This window comes from Furipterus horrens, unplaced genomic scaffold (genome assembly GCF_987537825.1).
Source record: "Furipterus horrens unplaced genomic scaffold, mFurHor1.1.pri manual_scaffold_9, whole genome shotgun sequence".
In the NCBI taxonomy this organism is placed as follows: domain Eukaryota; kingdom Metazoa; phylum Chordata; class Mammalia; order Chiroptera; family Furipteridae; genus Furipterus; species Furipterus horrens.
The window spans coordinates 100,018,891-100,041,812 of record NW_028327179.1 but is presented as its reverse complement, the minus strand read 5'-3'; the positions used below and the strand labels follow the sequence as shown (position 1 = coordinate 100,041,812).

The 22,922-nt window shown below is 62.0% G+C and overlaps 2 protein-coding genes across 4 annotated transcripts; both read right to left on the bottom strand.

The window, feature by feature from the left end:
* Positions 1–123: 123 nt before the first annotated feature.
* ASIC3 (acid sensing ion channel subunit 3) lies at positions 124–4,242 on the bottom strand. 3 transcript variants are annotated; one of them, XM_090287694.1, is made up of 11 exons: positions 3,974–4,242; positions 3,307–3,856; positions 2,506–2,656; positions 2,216–2,343; positions 1,829–2,030; positions 1,652–1,708; positions 1,411–1,558; positions 1,012–1,103; positions 851–930; positions 682–753; positions 124–304 (listed from the first exon to the last, which is right to left on the bottom strand). In XM_090287694.1, exons 1-11 carry the CDS (start codon positions 4,240–4,242, stop codon positions 131–133), a joined length of 1,923 nt encoding a protein of 640 aa, XP_090143820.1. In that variant the 3' UTR covers positions 124–130. The 3 variants fall into 3 exon arrangements, with proteins under 3 accessions (XP_090143820.1, XP_090143821.1, XP_090143822.1); XM_090287695.1 differs by lacking the exon at positions 3,974–4,242 and adding an exon at positions 444–502 and having other exon boundaries at positions 124–327; positions 3,307–3,840; XM_090287696.1 differs by lacking the exon at positions 3,974–4,242 and adding an exon at positions 444–502 and having other exon boundaries at positions 3,307–3,840.
* Positions 4,243–7,259: 3,017 nt separating this feature from the next.
* ABCB8 (ATP binding cassette subfamily B member 8) lies at positions 7,260–20,702 on the bottom strand. The gene is made up of 16 exons (XM_090287685.1): positions 20,547–20,702; positions 16,623–16,935; positions 16,127–16,282; positions 15,955–16,049; positions 15,699–15,804; positions 14,766–14,927; positions 14,565–14,650; positions 14,351–14,448; positions 13,902–14,007; positions 11,062–11,095; positions 10,765–10,901; positions 10,531–10,625; positions 10,239–10,372; positions 9,382–9,529; positions 7,872–8,122; positions 7,260–7,642 (listed from the first exon to the last, which is right to left on the bottom strand). The coding sequence occupies exons 1-16, from the start codon at positions 20,639–20,641 to the stop codon at positions 7,517–7,519; spliced, it is 2,142 nt and encodes a 713-aa protein (XP_090143811.1). The 5' UTR covers positions 20,642–20,702; the 3' UTR covers positions 7,260–7,516.
* Positions 20,703–22,922: the final 2,220 nt, after the last annotated feature.

The window sequence follows — 22,922 nt, the reverse complement described above, 5'->3', positions numbered from 1 at the left end:
AAGCCACCCGCCTCTCAGACACCGCCCGCCCCCTAGGTGATGGCGGGCAGAGGTCTTCTTTGCCTGAGCAGGGCTGGCCGACCTTGGCCTGACCAGCCTGCCTGTAAGAGGAACAGCTCAGGCTGATGCACTAGAACTTTATTTGGGATGACGATGGCAAAGTCCTGTGCAGGCAGGGCATGTCCAAGATGTCAGGGTTCAGCCCAGAAGACACAGACCCGGGGTCTAGAGCCGTGTGACGAGGTAGCAGGTGCGGTGGGAGGCAGAGAGCGTCCTGGTGACGGCACCGGGCGGGGGGGCGGGCCTGCGGAGACACAGGCCCCGGTGCTAGGACAGGAGGCCTCGAACCCCCTGCCCCGCTCCTGCCCTCCTGGGCCTGAACTTCACCGTCTAGACTGCACCTGTCCCTCCTCCCTTGACCCTACGGGGACATTTCATGTTACCTGGGGCCCAAGCTGAGATGGGGCACTTGGTTTCCATGGCTGCCCAGCCCTTCCTGAAGCTGTGGGAGGAGGGAGAGGGTCAGAGGAGGGGAGGGGAACTCCCAGACAGGTCACTGCATGCCCCTCCCTGCCACAGTTTTTTCTCAGCTGGGAAGGGACAGGGTGTTCTAGGCTTCAGGGGGAGGGGCAGGACACCCAGATGGGGAGGGAGGGCAGGGGAGGAACAGAGGGCTGTTACCAGATTGGTGCTGGAGGGCCTTGGGGAGCGCTTCCGGTTCCAGAAGTATCCCAGGACCCTGTCTCGGAATACCTGGGGGCAGGCAGTGGGGGAGGTGGCCAGCGCCACCTTCCTCCTGGGTCCCTCAGCTTGCTTCCTTCCCTCTCCCCCATTGGGGTCCCACGCCCACCTCGCAGAGGTAGTCCAGGATCTCAAGGATGGTCAGCAGGCTGGCCCCGATGAACAGCCCCATCTGGCCCCCAATGTCGCCTGTGGAGACCGGGTCACGGGTCAGCTCACAGCCACTTGTTCAGTCCACCCCTCCCCAGACCCTGGGCGCCCTGCACACACCAAGCAGCTCCGACACCTCATAGGCCTTCTTCTGCTCCACTGTCTCGTAGTTGAGGGCCTCAAAGAAGATGTCTAGCACCAGCACATTGTCCCTGGAGGCAGAGAGGCGGGGAGGTTCGCTGCACCTCCCAGTGCCGGCTGCTGGAAGGAGACAGATGCACCTTCTCTGCTCCCTGACTCCTTTCAAAATCCCTGAGAGGGAGGGCATCACCGCCCCCGTTTGCAGAAGGCGCAGCGTGAGGTTAGGCAGCTTGTCCAGAGTCCCAGAGCCCATTGATGGCATGCAAACTGGGGTCCCACCCCGGTGTGCGCCCTCCGCGGGAGGACGGCGCCTGCCCGACCCAGGCCCCGGCCCGGCCCCGCCCCCGCGCCCGCCTGGGCTCGGCTCTGCGGGCTCACGCGATGTACGCCTCGCTGCGGTTGTATTTTCGGGCCAGGTAGCGGGCGGCCGCGCGGCTGGGCATCCGCACCATGGAGAGCTCCTTGCCGTAGCGCGTGGTGGCGCATGGGGTGGGGCAGACGCACGCGTCCTTCCGCAGCATGGCGTCTGCGGGCCACAGTTCTCCGGGTCAGGGCTGCCACCCCCCGCTCCCGCCGTGGGGTGGGGGTCCCAGGCTGTGCGGGGATGCTTGCCCCTTACCCAGCGTCGGGTTGGCGCAGTCCTTGTACTGCTGGGGGCTGCACACCGGTGCGCCACCTGGGGGGCGGGTGGGGGTGCGCGTGTGCATGTGTATGTTTGTTGACAGCTTCAGGGCACCTCCCAGGTCCCGCCCGGCCCCTCCCAACAGGACCCGTCTTCCGCTCTCCAGCCCCTCACCAGGCATATGCATCATTCGGCAGCCGCACTTCCGAGCCACATAGCGCGTCTCGCAGGCCAGGCGACACCCCATCAGACTATAAGGAGGCCTGGGGCCTGGGCTGGGGCTGGGGGGACCCAGGGGGCCCGAGGGTTCCCGCTCAAGGTCCGTGTCTAGAGCTGCTGAGCTGCAGTCGCCCCAGGGCGGTGGCAGGAAGCTCAGCTGTAGAGAGACCGGTTAAGGAGGCTTTGGGGAGCAAGCCGTCATTGGGGGCGGGGGTGGCACAGAGGCCCCTGGGACAGGCCTGAGGAGCTGCGGGGTTGGGGTCCGAGGTGGTGCGGGCTGCAGGAGCGGGTTGGGAGCCTTGGGTGGGGGGAAGGGGGCTTTGGAGGCCCCGCAGAGGATACTTGCTGCTGCTGGCAAGACACAAAAACCTGGTAGCCGGGGGCCGCCCCAAAGCCCAGCTGGTCGATGAGGGGCGGCTCTTCCTGGGTGTGGATCTGCACTCGGATCCCCGCCTCAAACGGGGTCTCCTCTGTGGGGGAAGGGGGACCTGAGGCCTGGGTTCCAGGAGACCCTTGCTTCAGGATGCTCTTCCCAGCACTGGGAGGGGCCCACCTCGCCCGCCCCTTTCCTCTCCTTCCCAGAGCTGCTGCACCCACCCGTGCCCCCCGGCCTCCCACGCGTGCTCCCTTACCCACGTCCTTCCACACGGGCAGGTACTCATCTTGCTGCACATCCAGCATGACCTCCAGCCCATTGCCCGCGCCGCCCCGGGGGGTGGTCAGGAGCTCTGCCCCGTCCGCACCAGAGTTGAAGGTGTAGCACTGGCCCATCCGGGTGAAGATCTGGGGTGGGCACACAGGCGCGGGCCTCACCAGGGCACAAGAGGCCGAGCCAGGCCCACGCAGGGCCAAGGGACCTCTCCCCTCCCCGCCCTCTGTGTGGGTCTCTCCAGTGACCACTGAGGCTGCAGCCCCGCCCTCTCACAGGCATATGCAGTGGGACCCTCAGGGGCTCCCGTCGCTCTGCGTCCTCCTCAGCCCCTGCACCCCCAGCTGAGGGCATAGCCTGCAGAGCAGTGTTTCTTTGGAGACTGGGGTCCAAGTACCCTCTTCCGGGATTGGCAGAATGGTGAGGAGGCAGCGGGAAAGCCAGCCCCTCCCTCGGCAGAGAGCGGGAACAGTCCCACTTGCGGTCCCCATCCCCCCCAGGAGCAGGGTGTCCACAGGGCCAGTCGAGGTGAGTACCCCAAGCTGGGAGGTGTGACCTTGTAGTCCAGCGGGCCCCCCGGAGGACTGTGCCTTGGGCTGAGCAGAAAGGCGCTGGTGGGGTGGGGGTCTGCAGCCGCTGGGAAGGACAGGGTCCCAGGGCACGGGTGGTAAGGTTCCCTGGCTTTGGGGGAGCCGGGGCTGCCACGGCTGGGATGGCAGGTCCTGGGCAGGGACTGGCTGCCACCTCTGGGTCTCTGGCGGGACAGGTCGGGTGGCCAGCTCACCGAAGTGAAGTTCTCGGGCCCGCACGGTCGGCCGCAGTAGCGACAGTCCAGCAGCATGTCCTCCAGCGTGTGCCCGGCCCTGGCGTAGAGCCGGGCCATGTCGAAGGTGGGACTGGGCATGAAGCCGGGCGGCGCGGGGGGCTGGCCCAGGGCGCGCAGGAAGGCGGCGTGCTCCGAGGGCTCCAGGCCCAGCAGCGAGGGCCCGGCCCAGTGCAGGTCGTTGGGCGAGAGGCGTGAGCGGCGCAGGGGGTTGACGTTGCACAGGGTGATGGCCGGGAAGGTGAGCTGGCGGCTTTCGCGCTCGTCCAGGGCCGTCTCGTGGTGGAACTCCCCGTAGTAGCGCACCCTCTCCGCCACCTGGTAGAGGAAGGCGGCCAGCGACAGGAGGACGGCCACGGCCCACAGCCCTCGGCGAGGGGTCAGGCTCCCCGGGCCAAAGACGTGGCCCAGCCCGTGCAGCGTGCAGCTGCTGGCGAACACGCGGATGTCCGAGGCTGGCCTCTGCGCCTCTTCCAGCCCAGAGTGGGCCTTCATGGCGGGAGCCGAGGTGAAGGGCCAGAGGGGGCTGGTGACCTGGCCACGGAGGCTTAGAAGGAGGGGAGGGTCAGTTCGAGGACTGCAGGGGGCTGGCCAGGCAGGGGACAGTGCAGGTGTCAGGCAAGGAGGGGAGGTGGGGAGGCACTGGCCTGGCAGGTGTGGACGTGGTGACCTGCAGGGCCCCGCTGGCCGCGGCTCCACGGGACTTGGTGCGGGGCTGGGGGCTCCGCAGCAGAGAGCAGGCAGGGTGCAGCCCAGCGGCCGTGGCAAGCAGGGCTGGTCTGCTGCTCTGCTGAGCCTGAGCTGCCGCAGAGGATTGGGTTTCAGCAGTGAGGGGGCAAGGGGCCTGGCAGAGCAGCCTGGGGGGCGGGGAGTCCCTAGGGCCCCAGGCTGAGCCATTAGTGCGGCGTAGGGGGGGAGGGGGCACCGAGGCTGTGGAAACCGGAGGCGCCAGCTGGAAAACACGATCACCCTGGCTGGGCTCGAGGGGAGCCCAGAAGTGGTCGGGGTAGGGGTGCCCTTGGGGTCTCTAGTTTTCCAGCTGCAGCCCCTGTATGTGGGGCTGAGAGTCAGTCACTGGCCCTTGTCCTGGCTCCTCCCTCTTCCCACTAACCTCATCATCGGGGGCGTTTCACCGAGTGGAGTTGGCTCTTGACCAGGCTGGAAGGTGCTGGGAGTCTGGGTTGGCCGTCTCCTCCTGCTGAGCCCCCGTGTTCCAGGCTGCACCGGCTGGCCGGGGCCTCTGCAGGCCCCATGTCCTGGGGGTCTGTCTCTTGAGTGACCCCCTCCACAAGCCCTCCTGTCTGGGAGGTCGGCCTCTACTGCAATGATGGTGAGTTCACCCTCTACCCTCCCAGGTATCATGGGTCCAACTCCCAGGTATACGAGTGACCTACGACGTCACATCATTTTTAACTTAACGTATTTGTGTGATACCCAGTACCTGGAGAGCATCCCTGTTTTTAAATGGCTGCATGCCATTCTATTATGCAGACTCCCCCTTATGTCACCATGGCTGATGGACACTGGGGGCCGCCAGCCTCCCATTACCAGCCATGGTGCACGGCTGGGGCAAGGGGCAGCTGCGCGGGTCGTTTGATGCCACAGAACTCCCGGCCGTGGGAGTGACACTGGTCTGTGCTGCCAGCGGTAACACAGGCGTGTGACTGTTCTGTGAAGGAAGACACTGTGTCCCTGAGCGGGCTGTGTGCCCTAGGCCGCAGTGCTGGCACGTCTGACTGAAGAGGCGATGGGGCCCTAGGGGGGACCTCCCAGCAGCTGGAGCAGACACCTCCAGAAAGCAGAGCATGGCCTGTGACGTTACTGTCACCTGGCCTGAGAGGGATGAGGAAGTCTCAGGAACCCGAGGTGCAGAGGACAAGGGAGGGTAGCAGGAGGGCTGGGCAGCGGAGGGCCGTGGGAGCCAGCCCAGACGGGGCATGGAGGGCGGTGTCAGGGCCTGGTCCTCACGCAGCTCACCCACCAGCACCCCCACTCTGGCCCGCCTCCGTGTCTGGGGAATGGAGGGACACCCGCTGCACTGTGGGCCCGAGTGAAAGCGAGTCTGACCCCACTGGCTGACTTCTACTCCTCTTCCCGCAAAGCATTTGAGGCCGCTGGGTCACGTCGGTGGACTCCTGGCCACAAGAAGACGCAGTCACAGCACAATCACGCTGTGCTGCAGCCGCCTGCCCACCCATCTGTCCTGACGGGACTGCGGGCTTCAGGGACTGCCATCCCCATCAGGGGGCGGGGGCATGACAGGTGCTTAATGAAGTTTGGGTAGAATGAGTGGATTCCATGGTTTAGGGCCCAGATGTGACCACGTCTGGAGGCTGCAGCATTGTAAATCTTCAGTACTCAACCACAGACGATCCCATTCGAACTTTTTAAAAAAGCTTTTTTAATTGATTTTAGAGGGAGGGAGGGAGAACATCAATTTGCTGTTCCAATTATTTATGTATTCACTGGTTGTTTCTTGTATGTGCCTTGACTGAGGATTGAACCTGCAACCTTGGTGTATTGGGACGAAGCTCTAACCAACTGAGCCACCCAGCCAGCGCCCAAAAGACAAGCTTTCAAGATGAAGCACAGCCAGGCTCAGGCTCCATGCTGAACAGGCAAAGGAGCCGAGGCCGAGCTTCAGGCCACACAGTGCCAACCTCAGGGCCTTCCTGCCGCAGAAGACTCACCGGGCTCTCGCGTCCCTGGCCGAGCTGGGGCAGTGGCAGAGGCAGGGTTTGTAGAAGCCACCCTGAAGGGGAAGGAGAGACCTAGAGCCTGGTGTCAGAGGCCTGAGGCTGGGACCTCAGGAGTGGGAACTGGCCCCAGCCGGCTCTTCAGAGGAAGGGGCCAGGCACGCCAGTGTGGACTTGGCTCTCGGCTGCACTAGGTGTTTAGTGGCCAAATAACCCAGAGTCAGCACTATGCTCTGCTTCTGGGATGGGACCTCCCATCCACTGGTCAGCAAGTGGAGCAGCTGTGGCTGCTGGCCCTAAGTCACACCCAGAAATGGCTGTGGGCTCTGCCCCAGCTCCTGCACTCACCCATGGCCCACTGCTGTCTCCTCCAGGCTGGCCTCCAGCAGCAGGCAACGCTGCTCCTGCCCTTGCACCATGGCCTCACGCTCTGTGCCGCAGAACAAACCCAAGACGGTTCGTCGGCCCTGAAGGCCTGGCGCAGGCAACTCCTCTTCCCAACAGAGGGCAGGGCTCAGCGGGGACCCCAGCCTGGACGTGGCTGTGAAGGTGACGTGGGCAGAACCAGGCAGGCGGGGCACCCGCGAGGGCTGCTGGGAGACCGGCCGCTCGCAGGACTTCGTGCACAGCAATAGGGCCACAGGCCCAGGCGCTCGGGCAGCTGGCCAGTCCTCTTTCAAGGTGGGGCTCCAGTCCTATCTTCCCCGCTCTGGCAGGCTTTGTATTTTGTCAGCCCAAGGGGCTGAGCATTAACCTCTTCTCAAGGCTGGTGATGGCTGGTACTATGCGCCCCCAAGGCTGGAGTTTGGTGTCCTCACGTAGAGGGGGCTGTCCACAATCTGCCCAGGTGACAGCCTCCAGGCACGGCCCTGGGCGATGGTGAGCGCGCCAGGCAGGACCACAGAGTGCCCGCCCCTCCTCCCCATCCCCGACGGCCTGCTGGGCATCTGTCCCATTCGGAGGGAGAGGGAGGACCCTAGAAACAAGGGCTGTGTGAAGGAAGAGAACTGGTTCTGAGGTTTGGCACTGTGGTTCAAGGGGCTGGCTTGAGGGCAGGCGCTCCTCCCAGGGCCCAGAGAGGCAGTGGGGACGAAGGGGTACGAGCCAACCTAGGACTGAGGTCCGGCTTGCTGTGGGGGAGAAGCCCAGTGTGAGTCCTCTACCCACTCCCTGTCCCTGAGCCGCTGTCCTCAGAGCGGGCCGGATGCCTTCAGGCTGCCAGGCAGAAGGGAGGCCGGCAGGTCTGAGGGGGTGAGGCAGGGGGCAGGGCAGGGGCTGGGGGCTCAGCCTCATCCGCGGAGGCTCTGGTGGGAGGGCGGCAGCCCGGCAGCAGCCCCATCCTGCCAGCCCCGGGCCTGTCCTGGGTTTTACTGTGAGCAGGGCGCAGCCTGCGGCCCAGCACGCTGGCCCTCTGGGGGCTCAGTCCTCAGCCCCGGGCACCGACGCTGGGCAGCAGCCAGAGCAGAGGGCTGCGCTCAGGACTCCGGGTGGCGGCTCCCGGGGCCTCTGGGCACCTCAGGGGGCGGCGTGGCCAGGGCCTGTCTCCTGATGAGCTCCGCGTAGAAGCCGCCTTTCCTCAGGAGCTCTTCATGGGTCCCCGTCTGCAGAGGAGGGAGGGGGAGGTGGTCACCCACCCAGCTCAGGGTGCAGGGCTGGCTTCGTGTTAGCCGGTGCCTTCAGAGGACACAGAAACGGAAGCACAGCTGGCTCCAGATGCAGCAGCACATCTGTATTTGCGAACACCACCTCCCTGCTGTCCTCCGGCCGTTCCACTGGGCCCACGGCTCCCGCTGTCCCCAGCCACCCAGCCGGCCCCCAGGCCCCGCTGACCTCGCAGACACGGCCGTGGGCCATGACGACGATGTGGTGGGCCCCCCGCACGGTGCTGAGCCGGTGGGCGATGACCAGCACAGTGCGGCCGGTGCTCGCCCGGTCCAGAGCCTCCTGCACGACCCGCTCCGACTCCGAGTCCAGGGCGCTGGTCGCCTCGTCCAGGATCAGCACCGTGGGCTGCTTGATGAGGGCGCGGGCGATGGCCAGGCGCTGCTTCTGGCCACCAGACAGGGTTCTGCCCCGCTCGCCTGCGGAGGAAGCAGCCCTCAGCTCTGCCCCTGGGGACGCCCTGCAGAGGGGCACCTTGCAGAGGCCAGGGCAGCGCCCACCCGTGTCGGCTCCCGCATCCCTCAGCGAACGCACGCACACTTGTGCACGGTGACGTGACCTGTGCACGTGGTGGGCTTCAGGGCGTCAGAGCCAGGACGGGACCTGCAGTTCTAGCTGCCTTCCCGGCCTCCTGGGTCTCTGCTGCTGTGGGGACATCCAGGGCCCAGGTGCAGGCTCCGGGGGGGGGGGGGGGGGGCGGGCACAGGGGAACTCGAAGCCCACCTCCTGGACATTCTGGGGAGACCACATTTGGGGAGAACTGCAGGGGTGGCAGCCTGGGAGCCAAAAAGGGCCTCAAAGTGACGACAGGCACGCCGCAGCAAGGGAGGCCCAAGAGCGTGCTGCTGCACCCAAGGTCCAAGGCCAGTGCCACCGGGACAGCTGTGGGACCCGAGAGAGAGGGGACCAGATGGGCCACTAACAGCACGCGCAGGACGGCTACCGACGAGGACGCCGCCCGGGCCGGGGAAGCTCAGTTGGACTGCGGCCGAGGTCCACGGGAAGGCTGGGAACCCAGACACGCCGGCGCCGTGAGATCTGTGGGCCATGGGCAGCACGGCCCAGGCTGGACCGTAAACGTGGCCCCAGAGGCGGGGGGAGGACGTCCGGCGCGCTTCAAGCGGCCCGCTGGCCACCGTGCGGTCAGCCCAGCAGGCCTTCCACAGCCCCCTGGGCTCCCTCCCTGGGGGACCCGCACAGAGGGCCCCGCTCACCCCTGCCCACCCACTGTGACAGGGAAACCCTTTAAGTTAAAAAGCAGGACAGGGATGGCACAGGGACCAGCAGGACGGCTGGCCATGAGGTCACACCCAGTGCGCCTGGTTGGGTCACAGCATGCAGGGCCCCAGTAAGCTCTGCAGGTGCCCAGTACCCGGGCCGCTGTGTCCCTGGCCAGTCCTGTACCGTCACATATCACTTAATGACGGACACATTCTCAGAAGTGTGTCGCCGCGCGATCGCAGATGGTACAGCCCACGACACACCGAGGCTCCACGTGCACTCCCATCACTCCCCCGTGTGGTCCGTCATTGACTGGAATGTTGCTATGCAGCCGACTGTCTGTGTGGTGTGTCTTTCTCTGTAGCCAGCCTGTGCCTGGACTCCCCTGTCCCCACTGGCCACAGTCCTGCAGAAGCCTGTCCCCTGCGGGCCCCAGCGGCAGCGGCCCAGCACTCACCGACGACGGTGTCGTAGCCCTCGGGGAAGGCGGAGATGAACCCGTGCGCGTTGGCTTCCCGGGCAGCGGCGTAAACCTCCTCATCGGAGGCACCTGGCTTCCCAAAGCGGATGTTCTCCATGATTGTCGTTCCGAACAGCACCGGCTCCTGGGGTGGGGTCGGGGCGGGGAGCCACAGGAAACGCTCAGACTCTGACCCAGACCCCAAGGGGTGTGTCAGGAGAGGATCTTTTGGTCACACCAGGACCCCTCGGAGGGCAGGGCAGGGCAGGGAGGGACAGTTGAGTTACAGGCCAAGCGAGAACAGGTCCCTCGCATCAGGGGAGGCCGAGTCCCCGCAGAGCCCGCCTCTCTGGAGGAGTGAGGAAGGAGGGTGTGCGCTGCGGCTTCCTTCTGCGGGGCGGCAGCCCTCAGGGGTCCACACCCAGCAGGAAGGGGGACCTTCTATGGGCGGCACCACCTCAAGCAGAGACAGTGTCAGGGATGTGCTCAGCGGGTGGGTGGTGGCCAGCAGTGCCCAGCGACACCATGCGGACGCCTCTAGGCCTCTGGACACCAAGGGCTTGTCACAGAACCCAGGGGTCCCAAACAGCCTTCCCAGCCCCACCTGCCTGGCTGGCTTGAGTCGGGGAGCGCATCCTGTCCCACGAGACAAGGGCAGAGAAGAAGGCCTCAGCCCCCAAGGAGTGCCAGGAAAAGCCAAGGAGGCCAGCCACCCCCCACCAGGGACGCTGAGCTGGGAAGGAGGAAAGGCCCAGGTGCCATGAGGACTGAGGAGAGGCAGGACCGTGGGAGGAAGGAGACGGACTGAGTAGATACTCCCTGGTGCCCTGCGCGGCGAGGAGAGCTCCCCGCACCTGGCTGATGAAGCCGATGACCTGGCCCCGCAGCCAGGAGGGGTCGAGGGTGCGCAGGTCCCGCCCGTCCAGCGTCACCATGCCTGCTGTGGGGTCGTAGAAGCGCTCAAGCAGGGACGCCACGGTGGTCTTTCCTGGGAAATCGGGGGTGCGGAGATGGGGCCGTTAGGGAGGGGGCACAGGTTTCTGGAGCCGGTGCCAGGGAGGGACCCGTGGTGGCAGGGGAGGGGTTCCACTGACTGACTGCCACCGGGGGCAAGTCACAGGGTGGGAGACGGTGGGTTCCCCTTACCTCCGCCCGACTGGCCCACAAGGGCCACGATCCTGCCAGGGGGCAGCGTGAGGGTGAAGTCTTGGAGCACCGGGAAGCCAGGGCGGCAGGGGTAACTGGGGGGCCAAGACACCCTCGGTCAGACCAGGGCCCGGCCCCTCCTGAAGTCTTGCTGCACCCCCGAGGGGGCTTGTTTAGGGGGGACGTGGGCCCCCAGCCCAGAGGGAGCCTCTGCGCCCGTCTGCTGACACAGACCTGAAGCTGACGTTGTGGAACGTGACGGACCCACGCAGCTGCTCCCTGGGGATGCAGCAGCCCCCGGACAGCGGGATGCTTGGGCGCAGAGCCATGTACTCGAACACCCGGGCGCCCGCGCTGAGCCCCCGCACCACCTGGGAGGGGCAAGTGTGCGGTGAGGGCGTGGGCCACAGCAGCACCACCTGGACTCCCCCACGCGGGCCGGTGTGGCCTCCCCTCTGCCCAACACCCTGCTCCTGAAGCGCGCAGGTGACGTCGGGGCTGACCAGACCCCTGCCCGACTCTGCCACTCACCTGGCCAAACAGGACAGAGAGGTTGGCCATGGACCTGTGAGGAGTGGAAGAGAAGGGCTGAGAGGCCGGCCCAAGGTGCATGGGGACGTGGGGACGCAGGCTGGGGCGACAGGTGGCCTGGGGCCGAAGCAGAGGACAGACACTCCCCGGATCTGGAACTCCAGCAGCCCTGGGCCCAGCGGGTCACAGGGCAAGTCCCTTCTTTCGGACCTCCCCTTGGCGGGAAGAGGCTGATGACCGTCACAGCCTCAGGGCTGGGGACCGCGGGGCTCTGTGTGGCTGGACCCCACGCGCCTACTGCTGCAGGGCGGAGCTGGCTCCCGTGCAGGGACCGCGCTGGCACCACTGATGGCAGTCGGGGTGTAGGCCCACAGGGGCAGGTCCCACCCAGCGCTGTCGACCTGAGCGGGGAGCAAGGACTACTTAAGGGGGAAAACAGATGTTAGTCCTCTCAGAGAAAGAAGAAAACAGAAGACACTGGATCATGAGGGGAACTCTGGGGACACCCCAAAACAAAACCGTGGAGAAGCTTCATTGTGTGCTTGCCCTCTGTGCGAGATGGCAAGTCTCCAGCTGTCTAGACAGCCGGTCACCTCCATCAGGTGGGGCTGCTGGCAGGAAGGTGAGTCACTGCTTGTTAGTCACCAGGTCCTGACTGTCCTGGGCGGCCCGTGACAGTGTGGGAGCCTGACTCTGTGCAGAACCTTCCCCAAGAGCCTGCAAGGAAGTGGCTCTGGCGGGCTCACGGCCATCAGCACTTGCCAAGGGGAGCAGGGAGGCGCTGGGCAAGGAAGAGCCAGGACAGCGAGTTATCTGCGGATGAGAGGGAGCGATCTGGAAGCCATTAGTGCCTGGCAGAGGTGCCGGGTGGCAACCGAAAACCGGAGGCACATGACTCGCTGGGCAGCGATGGCCTGGGTTCAGAGGCGGCTCACAAGGCTCTCCCTGGAGGCCTGCCTGGGCAGGGGGCACTCCCAGGAGGGCCCAGGCCTGGATGCGGGCCAGGTGGCCCCGCCCTGACTGTGCTCTGTCCAGACACCTCCCCATCTCCCTGGGCGTCCCAGTACCACCAAAAAAGAACCCCTGGATGGGGCCCAAAGGCCGGGACTGCTTGAAAGCAGCGCAGTGCTGCCTCCCTCCCCTCCCCTCTCCCCGGCTGGACCCCGGGAGGAAACACACCAGCTTTTAAAATTCCTCCAAGGTGGCTAATGAAAAATTCCCATGAGCTGAGCAGCCCCCAAAAGAACAGGCCCAGGGCCTGGGGCTGGGGGAGCGGCCCCAAGTGGCAGCCTGTGAGACACTGTGCAGACGGACTCCCAGGCCTTCCTTGTGTCTGTCGTGAACTCTGCTGAAGGGTTACGAGGCAGGGCAGCGGGGAGGAGGGGGAGGTCTGCACTCAGGCCCGGAAGCGAGGTGGGGGCCAGCGGGAGGGGAGTCTGAGGGGGGAGGCCAGGCCTGGGGGCGCAGCTGCCTTCCCCACAAGACGTTCCGTTCCTGCCACCGCGCCACGGAAGGCCCAGCTGTGGCAGCACGAAGGGAGCCAGCAGGTCCATAAGGGTCCTCAGGACTAAAGCGAGAGGCCAAGTGTGAGCTGGGGGGCCCCCAAGTCCCTTCCCTGTAACGGTCAGAGCCTCTGAGCCCCGCAGGCTGGCGGCAGGATGACGCCACCCAGGACCAGGAGCCCCGGGCAGATGTGGAGCTGAGGATGGGAGTCCTGTCCTTCTGCCTGACGAGGCTGGTGGAGAGAGGCTGTGAGAGGCAGAGGGAGGTTGTGCAGCAAAGCTAGGCCCCGGGTTCCAACAGAGCAGGGAGCAGTGGGCAGGGGCACGGCCCCGGGTGGCCCGTGGCACAGGTCTTCCCTCTTCCGGACTCAGGACAGCACACCCACTCTCTCCAGTGGTTTACCGTCCCATGTGTCTGCGTCACGTACCTCTGCGTGCACGGGGGGGCATGTGCGGCAGAAGGCCCTGCTGGTGTTCACTGGGGAGGAAGACACGGGGACGAGGGGCCCTGGGCTGCCCTGTGGCTGCGTCAGCCACGCTCTGGGCTGCCCATGGGCAGACGGGGCCCAGGGCAGCAGGTGGGTCTCAGAGCAATCAGCACAAGGAGCCACCAGGGTGGGGCCAGAGGATGCCAGGCCAGCTCTTAAAGAGCGTGTCATGGATGGTCCGTCCATATGCGGAAGCTTAGCTCTGAAAAGGGAGAAACCCTGACACCTGTGACATCGAGAATGAACCTGGAAGACGTTAAGCCGAGGGAAATGAGCCCGTCACAAAGGACAGATGCCCTCTGATCCCACTTCAAGGAGTGCCCAGAGTGGCTGGGTTCACAGAGACTGGGAGTGGAGCGGTGGTGCCAGGGCCTGGGGAGAGGGTCCTGGGCGTTGTTGTTCAACGGGGACAGAGTGTCTGAGGACGATGGTGGTGACGGCTGCATGACAATGTCAGTGAACGTGACACCGCTAAACTGTGCGCTTAAAAATAGTTAAGATGGTAAGCTTTATGTTATGTGCATTTTACTATAGTTAAAAAAAATTTTTTTAGGCCCTGGCTGGTGTGACTCAGTGGATTGAGTGCTGGCCTGTGAACCAAAAGGTTGCTGGTTCACTTCCTAGTCAGGGCATTTAAGAAAAAAAAAAATTTTTTTTAAAGCTCCTGAGTTGTTTGGAAGGCTGAACATGACAAGTGCATTTCTGCGTGTCCTCAGCGAGTCAGGCCTGAGGGGCGCAGGGGGAGGGCAAGGCGCCTTCTCCTCTCATTGGTGTTCACTGCAGTCGCATGTGGGCACCCTGTCCTTCAGCCCACAGGGCTCCTGAGGAATGGGAACCGCCCCACACTCACCTCTGCACGGTCTGGGAGGCCACCAGGAAGGACATGAGGTCTCCCCCACTCAGCTGCTGTCCTGCCACGAGGGAGCCCCCAATGAACAGGGTGCCCAACACCATGCCTGCAGGGGCAGAGGGACAGGTGGTTAGGGACCACACGACTGGAAGCAGAGGAGGGAGCCTGAGGCTGGCTTGCAGTTTGGGTGAGTCACCTGGATGGTCTTAGTTTCCTCATTTAGAAACAAGGGGCGGGAGGGGCCACTTCTGTGGCTGCCTCCCAGGCAGCAGGTGACGTGCTACATAGCTCGGTTGTGACATCAGCCCGCCTGCCCACTGCCTGCCAGCATTACCAGCAGTGATGCGGGTCCTGCCACCCAAGGACCTCAAGCAGGTGAGAGCCACCCTGCTGGGACCTGTCCTGCGCCCGCCCCAGCCCCGCCCCCTGGGGGGCCTCCGCTCACTCACAGTTGAAGGCGATGTTGGAGAGCCCCTGGAACACGGCAATGCCTCTGCCCAGCGTCTCTGCCTTACAGCGGGACGCCTCTAGCTCCGCTCTGTAGCGTCTGGGGACAGAGGCCGAGCCCAGCCCTCAGAAAGCAGCGCAGCCAGGGCGCAGGGTGGGTGGGAGTGCGCCTGGGGAGGCCCCCTGCTTTGGGCTGCGCCCCTGCCCGGGACTCACTCCTCTTCCCACTGCTCCATGGCGAAGGCTCTCACAGTGCGCACGTTACCCAGGGCCTCATCGGCGACCCCTGTGGCCCGGGCGATCTGCAAGGAGTCCGGGGGAAAGGGAGTCAGGTGGGTGTCAGGGAGGAGTGACAGGGCAGAGGGAAAGGGGGTCAGGGTACGGGGGGGGGGGGGGGGGGGGCAGAAATTCTGGTACCTGCTCCTGACACTGGCGAGACAGTTTTCGGAGAGCTGAGCCCATCAGGGTGCCAACCCCCATCAGGGCAGGCGTGGCCACCATCAGCAGCAGAGTGAGGCGCGGGGACAGCACGGATAGGGACACCAGGCAGCCGGCCACCTGGGTGCAGCTTCGCAGCCCCTGGGAGAGGCAAGGAGGCAGGAGGGCAGTCTGGCACCGGCTCTGCTGGTCACGGGCCATGACCCTTTCTTTCTTTTTAAGATTTTATTTTATTTTTTTGGGAGTGAGGGGAAGGAGGGGAGTGAAAGAGTGTAAGAGAACATCAGCGTGTGATGAGAAACATCATCGGTTGCCGCCTGCAGGCCCCAACTGGTTCGCGGGCTGGCGCTCGGCCCGCTGAGCCGCACCGGCCAGGGCCAGCGTGACCCTCTCTTGAGCAGCAGGCACGGGGGACTGGAGGAGTGTCTGCAGTCATGGCATCCTTCCCAACAGATCCCAGTCTGCCTTGCTTTCTGCTCCGAACACTGAGCAGAGTCACGTGCGGGTGCGGTGGGCCGGTGTCGCCGTGACGCAGCAGCCCCGGCACCGACAGGGTGCACAAGGAGAGGACGTCAGGGATACAGGAAAAGCCACAGCGCATTGTCCTCAGCGCTTGTCAGCGTGCCAGCAGTTCTGGGGGCCAGGCAGGCCAGGGTGATTCTGCTCTTGGCAAGCTGGGCCCGGAAAGGCTCCTGCCCGAGTCCTTGGGAAGGATTTCTGGGGGGGTAGGATTTCAGAACAGGAGAGAAACAGCTTATCCTGACCTTGGACACTGCCCTGGCGCATCCCTTCCATGAACTTCCCCTGTCCTTCACCCATACCCTTGCCGGGCTTGGGGCCCAACAGGTGGGGCAGGGTGGGGCTGTGAGGCTGAGCTGGGGGTGTCGAGGTGGGGGGGCCTGGGCCACCGACCTGGGAGATGACAAGTTTGAACGATGATTTGAACTCCTGAACGTCAGTTGTCAGCCGGCTCACCAGCTGCCCGGTCTTTTTGGCATCGAAGAAAGCGATGTCCTGCCTGGTGGGGGGGACGCAGGGCCGCAGGTCGGGGAGAGAGGGAGACATTACCTCAGGAAGAAGCGACCTAGCCCACCTCCACAATCCACCAGGACCCCGCGGGGCCCGGTGGTCCCCCCTGCCCACAGCCCGCACCCCGCGGCCGGCGTACTGGAGCAGGCTGCTGAAGAGGGCCTTCCGCATGTCCACGGCCATGCGCTCGCCGATGCGGGACAGGAGCACCAGGTACCCGAAGGTCAGCAGTCCCTGGGAGAGAGGCCCGGGCACTCAGAGGGGCCCGGCGGCTCCTCGGCCTGCCCCCGGGCCCGCCCCTCCCGCCATACCTGGAGGCCATAGAGGATGAGCAGGTGGGTGCTGAGACTCCGGGACTCGTGCGGGAAGCTGCCCACGTGGTCCCTCGTGTACTTGGCCACAATCTCCACCAGCTGGCCCAGGAGCAGGGGGATCTGCACGTTCGCCAGGGCCGCACCCAGTGCCAGCTGGGGGGTGGGGTGGGCGCAGACATGTAGAGGGGCCATACTCTTCCCCACTCCCAGCCCTGACCTTGGCCCTTCCTCTCCTGCTGCTGTCCGTGCTCTGGCTGCTCCTGTGACTTTGAGACTCAAAGCTCAGGCTGCCAGGCCCCGGGGACCCCTGAACCCTGCACCCCCAGCCGCCCTGCGTCGGGTCTCTGGGAACCCCTTGGCCCTGCCCTCAGGCCAGCCCTGCTGCTCCCTGAAGTCTCCTCTGAGACCCCACAAGGCAGGCAGGCTGGCGCTGCGCTGCTCTGGCCGGGTCTTTCCCTATCCCTGGTTTTTGGGGTGCGGGGGAAGACCTCACCATGATGGCCGCCCCCAGGACCAGCAGGTGGGGGCGCAGAAACTGCCAGAAGAGCTTCCAGTTAAAGTGGGACTCAGTGACGTAAGGCCTGGAGTAGGCAGGAGGGGCCTCTTCGGCCTCACACAGTGCCACGAGGCAGAGGCGGGGGCCCTTACTCAGTACCATGGTGCCCAGGAGGGCTCCCCCAAACCAGTGCCAGGCAGAGGGGCTTCGGCGGGGAGCCGGGGGCGCTCGGGGGAGGCGAGCCCGGAGCTGACGCCGCAGCTGGGCCATGGCCCCGAGGAGGAGGGAGCTGCTGCGGCCATCACAGCGCCTGCAGGGAGAGAAACGCATTGCCTAGCTCGAGGCCCCGACTTCCTTCAGCTGAACGTGAACGGGGTGAGCCCTGAGCTGAGCCCTCTGGAGGGTGGCACTCCCTTTGGGACACACACACGCACAAAGCAGCCGAGGAGCAAGACAGGCGCATGTCATGAAATCTTAAAGGCGCTATCCCCTGGGCAGTCACTCAGACAGTCAGGCCCTCTCGGCCTCCAGAGGCACTTCTGTGCTGGTGACCGGCTCCCACCCACGCGTTCAGATCGCAGGACATCAGAGCTGGAGGGCACCCTGCATGGCAGCTGGCCCATGTCACTTCCTTCCCATAGAGGACACAGCCGTCCTAAGTGCATCCGGCTCAGAGACGTGGGGGAGGGCACACGGCCGGTGGCTGCCACTGCACCTCCAAGTGTCAATGCCCCGCTGCTGCATCTGATCCCAGACCCCGAGTCCCTGGGAGGGAGATGCCACTATTTGCACTGGACAGACGGCAAACTCAGGTGTGGCTGAGAGCTAATCATTTGTCCCCGAGCAGGAGAATCGGGACAGGAGGTGAATCCTGACGTGTGATTCCAGAACCCAGGTTCATTCTGCTTTGCCCTATGTGACGTGCCCAAGGCCATGTGTGGCAGGGCCAGGACCCAAGTCTTCTGCCTGCCGGTCGATGCTTACTGCACCCCATCACCCTGCCTCCTCTGAGGCCTCAAGTGCCTATGTGACAACATACGGAGGGAAAGGGTGACACACTCCTCCATCAGCTGAAGGAAGAAAAAGAAATAAAAATCCACATAACACATCTTGTCAAGGTCACCTCCTCTTTCCTGCAGCTTCCATATCTAAAGATGGTAACACAAGGCTGAGTGCCTACTGTGCGCAGCGCTCTGCTCTGAGGCACAGGGAGCAGGGGGTGAACAGGAGAGACCAAATAAAGACCCCCCTGGACTCAGAGAGCACAGAGTAGAGGCTGCCCCTCCTCCTGTCTCAGGGGGTCAGGAAGGGTGGCGGTGGGGGGAGAGTCATTACAGTCCCTATGACACAGTTGGAATTTGGAAGGCAATAAGGACCATTTCTGGTTTTTAGGCTGGGGTGTGACATAATCAGATTTGCATTTTAAAGATCACAGCAGAGGGGAATGGCTGGAAAAGGTCAAGCCTGTCTACAGAGGCCTGTTAGGAGCAGAAGTTAGCTGGCCAAGAGTATATGGTGGGATGCTCAAAGATCCAAATGAGATCTTGAAGGGGAAAGGCTTTTAAAGAAAGACCAAAGTAAGTAAGAGGGCCTTCCTTTACTGTGACTATATTCCCCGCTCTCCTACCTGTAGGCTCTATCTCCGCCTTCCCTTCTTTCAGGTACACGGCGCTTCTTGTCGTCTCTGTTATGCCTCCATCCACCCCTTTCCACCTGCCTATCACTTTTCTAAAGATTTAAAAATATTACTTACTTTTAGAGAGAGGGGAAGGGAGGAAGAAAGAGAGGGAGAGGAACATCGATTGGTTGCCCCTTCATGCCCCCAACTGGGGACCTGGCCCACAACCCAGGTGCATGCCCTGGACGGAGAATCGAACTGGTGACCCTTTGGTCTGCGGGACAATTGCCCAACCCACTGGGCCACAGCAGTTAGGGCCACCTGTCTGGTTTTTGTGTCTTGTTTTTCACAGTGTACTCTGTCCTAAATTTTAATTTTTAAAAAATGATTTTATTTATTTATTTTCAGAGAGGAAAAGGGAGGGAGAAAGAGAAGGAGAGAAACATCGATGTGCGAGAAAAACATCATTTGCCTCTTGCACACTCCCAAGTGGGGGCCTGGCCCGCAACCCAGGCACGTGCCCTGACAGGGAATTGAACCTGTGACCTCCTTGGTTCACAGGCCGGCGTTCAGGCCGCTGAGCCACACCAGCCAGGGCTCTGTCCTAAATTTTAAATAGAGAAGCTGACTCCCCTTCTGCCCTGTGTAATTGCCCAACTTCCCCATTAGACTATCTGTTCCTTGAAAGCAGGAAACTACCTTATTCACCACTGCATCCTCAGCACTCAGCAGCGCTGCAGAACGTAATAGGTTTACAAATGTTGATGTTTGTTGAGTGCATGCCCTCATTTAGAAATGCAGGGCACTCTGACCTGACAAGTACTGCAGTGTTCGCTGAGTTTTAGATTTACTGAGGTCAACAGTAAAAAAATATTTTTACATTGTAACCCAGTACAAGGAACATATGCGTCACAAAGTTGAAAAGCTTCACAAAATGATATGTTCACTATTTTAAAATATGTATTCTATTTTTTTTTTTTAACATCTCTTCTTAAAATTATTTACTTATTTAATCCTCACCTGAGGATATGCTTGCAGATTTTTGAGAGTGAGGGAAGGGGGACAGAGAGAAACACCCACGTGAGAGGAACATCGACTGGTTGCCTCGTTTGCACCCTGACATGGGACAGAACCTGCAACCCAGGCATGTGCTCTGATGGGGAATTGAACCCACGACCTTTCTGTTTATGAGACTTTGCTCCAACCCACTGAGCCACACCGGCCAAGGCACTATTACATTCATGTTTAAATGGTCCCAAACCACACGTTCATTTTCTGATCTATTGTGCTGTGATGCGAACATTTGAAAAACTGTACAAACGAACACACTCATACTTGAATATCATGGGATCTCTTTCCTTGGATTCCTTTCTGGCGTAAATAATATTAATACCCTTACTCTTCCCCTGAGGACTGTTCAAACGTTTCAATAATTCACCATAGGCACTTCGCATCTTCCCTCGTCTTCTCCAAACTGACGCTCTAAGCAGGGCTTGGTCACTGCCAAGAACGGGTGGGCTCCTTCCCAGCCCCGGCGCTTCCGGCGCCAGCCCCGCCCAGCCCTTGCCCGCTCTCACGCAGATGGCCTTTCCGAACGACTCAAGCCCACACCCGCCCGCCCTGCGAGCCTCCCGCCTGCCTGGCCCTGAGGTTATTCAATCCAGGAGCAGAAGGGAGTCAGTGCCTTCTCATAAAGCATTTACACCGAAGTCTCAGTTCAGGGCGCTCTCCGTTTCCCACTCGTGTCCGTCTCTCTCTTTGGACCAACGTGCGCACAGTGAACACACAAGAACACACGGTGCAACTTACTAGACTATCTGCTGACAGCGTCCACATCGAGGAACCATTTTTGTTCAGCTCATTTTGAATCCTGGGAGCGCCGCCAATACTAAATGTCTCTGGACACGAATCATTTTTATCTAAATCGCCAGACCAATTTCAAGAAAGAGGATGGGGCCGGGACGGCGACCTCAAGGGCCAACACCTGTGCAGCTCGACGCCCCCTAGTGGGGAAGCAGTGCAGACCGGGCGGGGTCACTGACCCAGAGCTTTCCCTCAGTCGGCCCACACGCGGATACAGGTGCGCAGAGCCTCCTGCTGGCACCTAGCTCTTCGCTATAAATAATTGAGACCAATTCCCGGGGGAGTGACATTCCACCACCCCCCACCCCCCGCCTCGGGCCGTTCGGCCTACAACTCCCGGCAGGCCTTGCGCGAGGCCGGGACTCTATCTCCCGGCGGTCCCCACGCCCGGCCAGCCGGTCAAATGGCCCCGCGCTCCCAGTAGGTTTGTCTCATTTTACCTGACGGCTGAGAATGTCTGGAAGCTGAGGGGGAGTAGCGGTCTGCCTGGGACAGGACCTCCCCGAATCCCGACCCGAAATAAGTGCACCAACATGACGGGGCGAGAGAAAGGAGCAGCCGGCAACGGAAGTTTCACCCTTATCCCATTGAGGGTTCCATGTTGGCTCCGGCCCCCATCCCGACAACCCCTTCGCGCCTCGTCGATGATTGGAGGAAAGACTCATGAATATCTTGGAAGTTGTGATTGGAGGAAACCTTGTCAGCGCTCCTCCCTCCGGAGCTGTGATTGAGGGAGCTGCCTGCCCGTCTGCTTCAGCTGTGGGCGGGGCCGAGCAGGATGCGATGCTGCCTTCCGCCCGCTGAATGACCTGGCTTTTGGTTGACGTTTTGAGAGTGTGCAAAGTTCGTGCCCTACCCCTGGGTATCCATAGTAGCGTGGCAGCCGCGGACCTCCCCGGCGGACTCTAGTGGGCCCGGGGGCTCCAAGGAGTGTAGAACGCTGGTTCGGGGAAAGAAGGGATACAATCGGCTGGGGAGTTCTTTTTCAGAACAAGGGCCCGTGCGTTGCCCCCACCCCGCTTTCCCAGGCGGGTCAGAGCTCCCCGGGTGATTCTGATTCGTCGCCCCCGTCCCCAACTCAACGATTGAGAACCACTGATAATGGAGGTCCAGCAGCTTATCACGGCGCGACCTCAGACCGATGGTCAGACCGACTAAGGCTCCCATCTTAGCACAGCTCTTGGACCTGTTTAGCGCTTACTTCTTCCGTGTAATTATGTGTTTGCGTAGCTTCCTCCCCAACTGGGTTGCGACTTCTTTTTGGGTAGTGGCTCTGTCCCATTCATCTGCTCCCCCATCCCCTTCAAATGCCTGGCAGGAAAAAAGTGCCCTGTAGCCCTGACTGTTGTGGCTCAGTACATTGAGCACCAGCCTGTGAACCAAAAGATCCCTGGTTCGATTCCCAGTCATGGCACATGCCTGGATTACACGCCAGGTCCCTTGTTGGGGGCATGCGAGAGGCAGCCAGCTGACTCTCTCACATCGATGGTTCTCTCCCTCCCTTCCCCTTTCTCTGAAAATAAATAAATAAAATCTTTAAAAGAAAAACTGCCCTCTATAATAAGTTGACTTGGACATGGGGGGGGGGTGGTAAGGAGGCTGTAAGTGGATGTATTTGGGGTGGACATGGGTAAGAACAGGTGCAGGATTGTCTGAGGTTGGGCTGGGTGTATGGGAAGGGGTGTGGGAGGGGTCCTAAGGTGAGTGAGGCTGAGGGGAGATGACACAAAACCCCATATAACCCATCTGGACAGATCTCTCTGAGAGTCCATGGGACATTCCTAGCCCTCCCACGGTGTGGGGTTCCATTTTGGGCACTAGGATGATGCCTCTAGAAGGGGCAAGTCTTGTTTTCATAGCTCTGCCTCCTGATCAGGGATAAGACCATGTAAGTCCTTAGCTAGGGTGACCGCTCCGTATCTGGACTCAAATTTTCTGGGCAATTCTGTGCGTGCCGCCATATTCCTCCAGCGAACGATCTAGGAAACACTGTGTGCCTCTCCGTTTCATGGATACTGGCTCTTACATCAGCCCTTGGCCCAAGCCCAGGAGGTCTGGCACCTGGGTGACTGAGTCAGCGCCTCAGGCATGGCCTTCAGTAGGAAACCTGGTGAACCAGGGCCTCAGGAATGTTGTTGGGCCGGCCGCTGGAGCAGCTGCCTGCGCCTCCTCCTCCTCGTTGACGTGGCAACAAGGAACTCAGTTCAGTTCATCTCTAGGTGCCCAAATTATCAGGCCAAATCTCTGACCCCCCAGCTGCTCTCTGCTGGCTCAGCCCTGATGCTTTGGCGTGGCTTCCAAAGACGGGATCAGGACTAGGGGAAGAGGGTTTCAGGGTTCAGGAGGATAAGGAGGTAGACATAATGAAATACCCAAGGAACCCCGCTTTTCTACTGTAAGCTCCCAAACCCCACTTTTCCCCTCCGAGATAGCTGCCCCTCCTTTCTTCCTCTTAGTGCCCCCAACCTGGATTCATGGCAAGGCAGTCTCCCCTCTCCCCTTTCTGAGTACTGTCAGACGGACAAAATAAGCAGCCCCGTTCCCTTCCTGTTTTTGGTCTTCAAGCATTTCTATGTTGAAGACAAGATTTTAAGAAATCAAAGATTTAACATCTTGGCCCTGGAGTTCTGTAACCCTTTGACAGGGTTTTCTTGTTGCTTTTGTTATTTTGCCTGTTACTCTCTGGACTCCCCTCCAGATCCACTCAAGGGCTGAAGACGGGACAACGGGTGTCTCCCCTGGTCTGTTCTTCAGCCTCTGCCTCTCTGGCTGGTGCTCCTCCCAGGCACGGAGGCGGGGCCCTGAGAGCTGTGGCT

What these genes read in the sequence shown, in the direction of transcription:
- ASIC3 (XM_090287694.1), bottom strand. Translation starts at nt 4,242, where the DNA reads ATGGCTCAGCCTGGGGCCCTAGGGACTCCCCGCCCCCCAGGCTGCTCT. An exon ending in GGCCAGTGCCTCCCCACCTC is followed by an intron (nt 3,857 to 3,973) that starts CCCTCCTTGCCT and finishes CCTCTGGCCCTT; the next exon opens with CACCTCGGCTCCCGCCATGA. An exon ending in TCCTGGACTACCTCTGCGAG is followed by an intron (nt 754 to 850) that starts GTGGGCGTGGGA and finishes GCCTGCCCCCAG; the next exon opens with GTATTCCGAGACAGGGTCCT.
- ABCB8 (XM_090287685.1), bottom strand. Translation starts at nt 20,641, where the DNA reads ATGTTGGTGCACTTATTTCGGGTCGGGATTCGGGGAGGTCCTGTCCCA. An exon ending in TCATCGGCTTCATCAGCCAG is followed by an intron (nt 9,530 to 10,238) that starts GTGCGGGGAGCT and finishes ACCCCACCCCAG; the next exon opens with GAGCCGGTGCTGTTCGGAAC. An exon ending in CCCACGGCCGTGTCTGCGAG is followed by an intron (nt 7,643 to 7,871) that starts GTCAGCGGGGCC and finishes CCTCCTCTGCAG; the next exon opens with ACGGGGACCCATGAAGAGCT.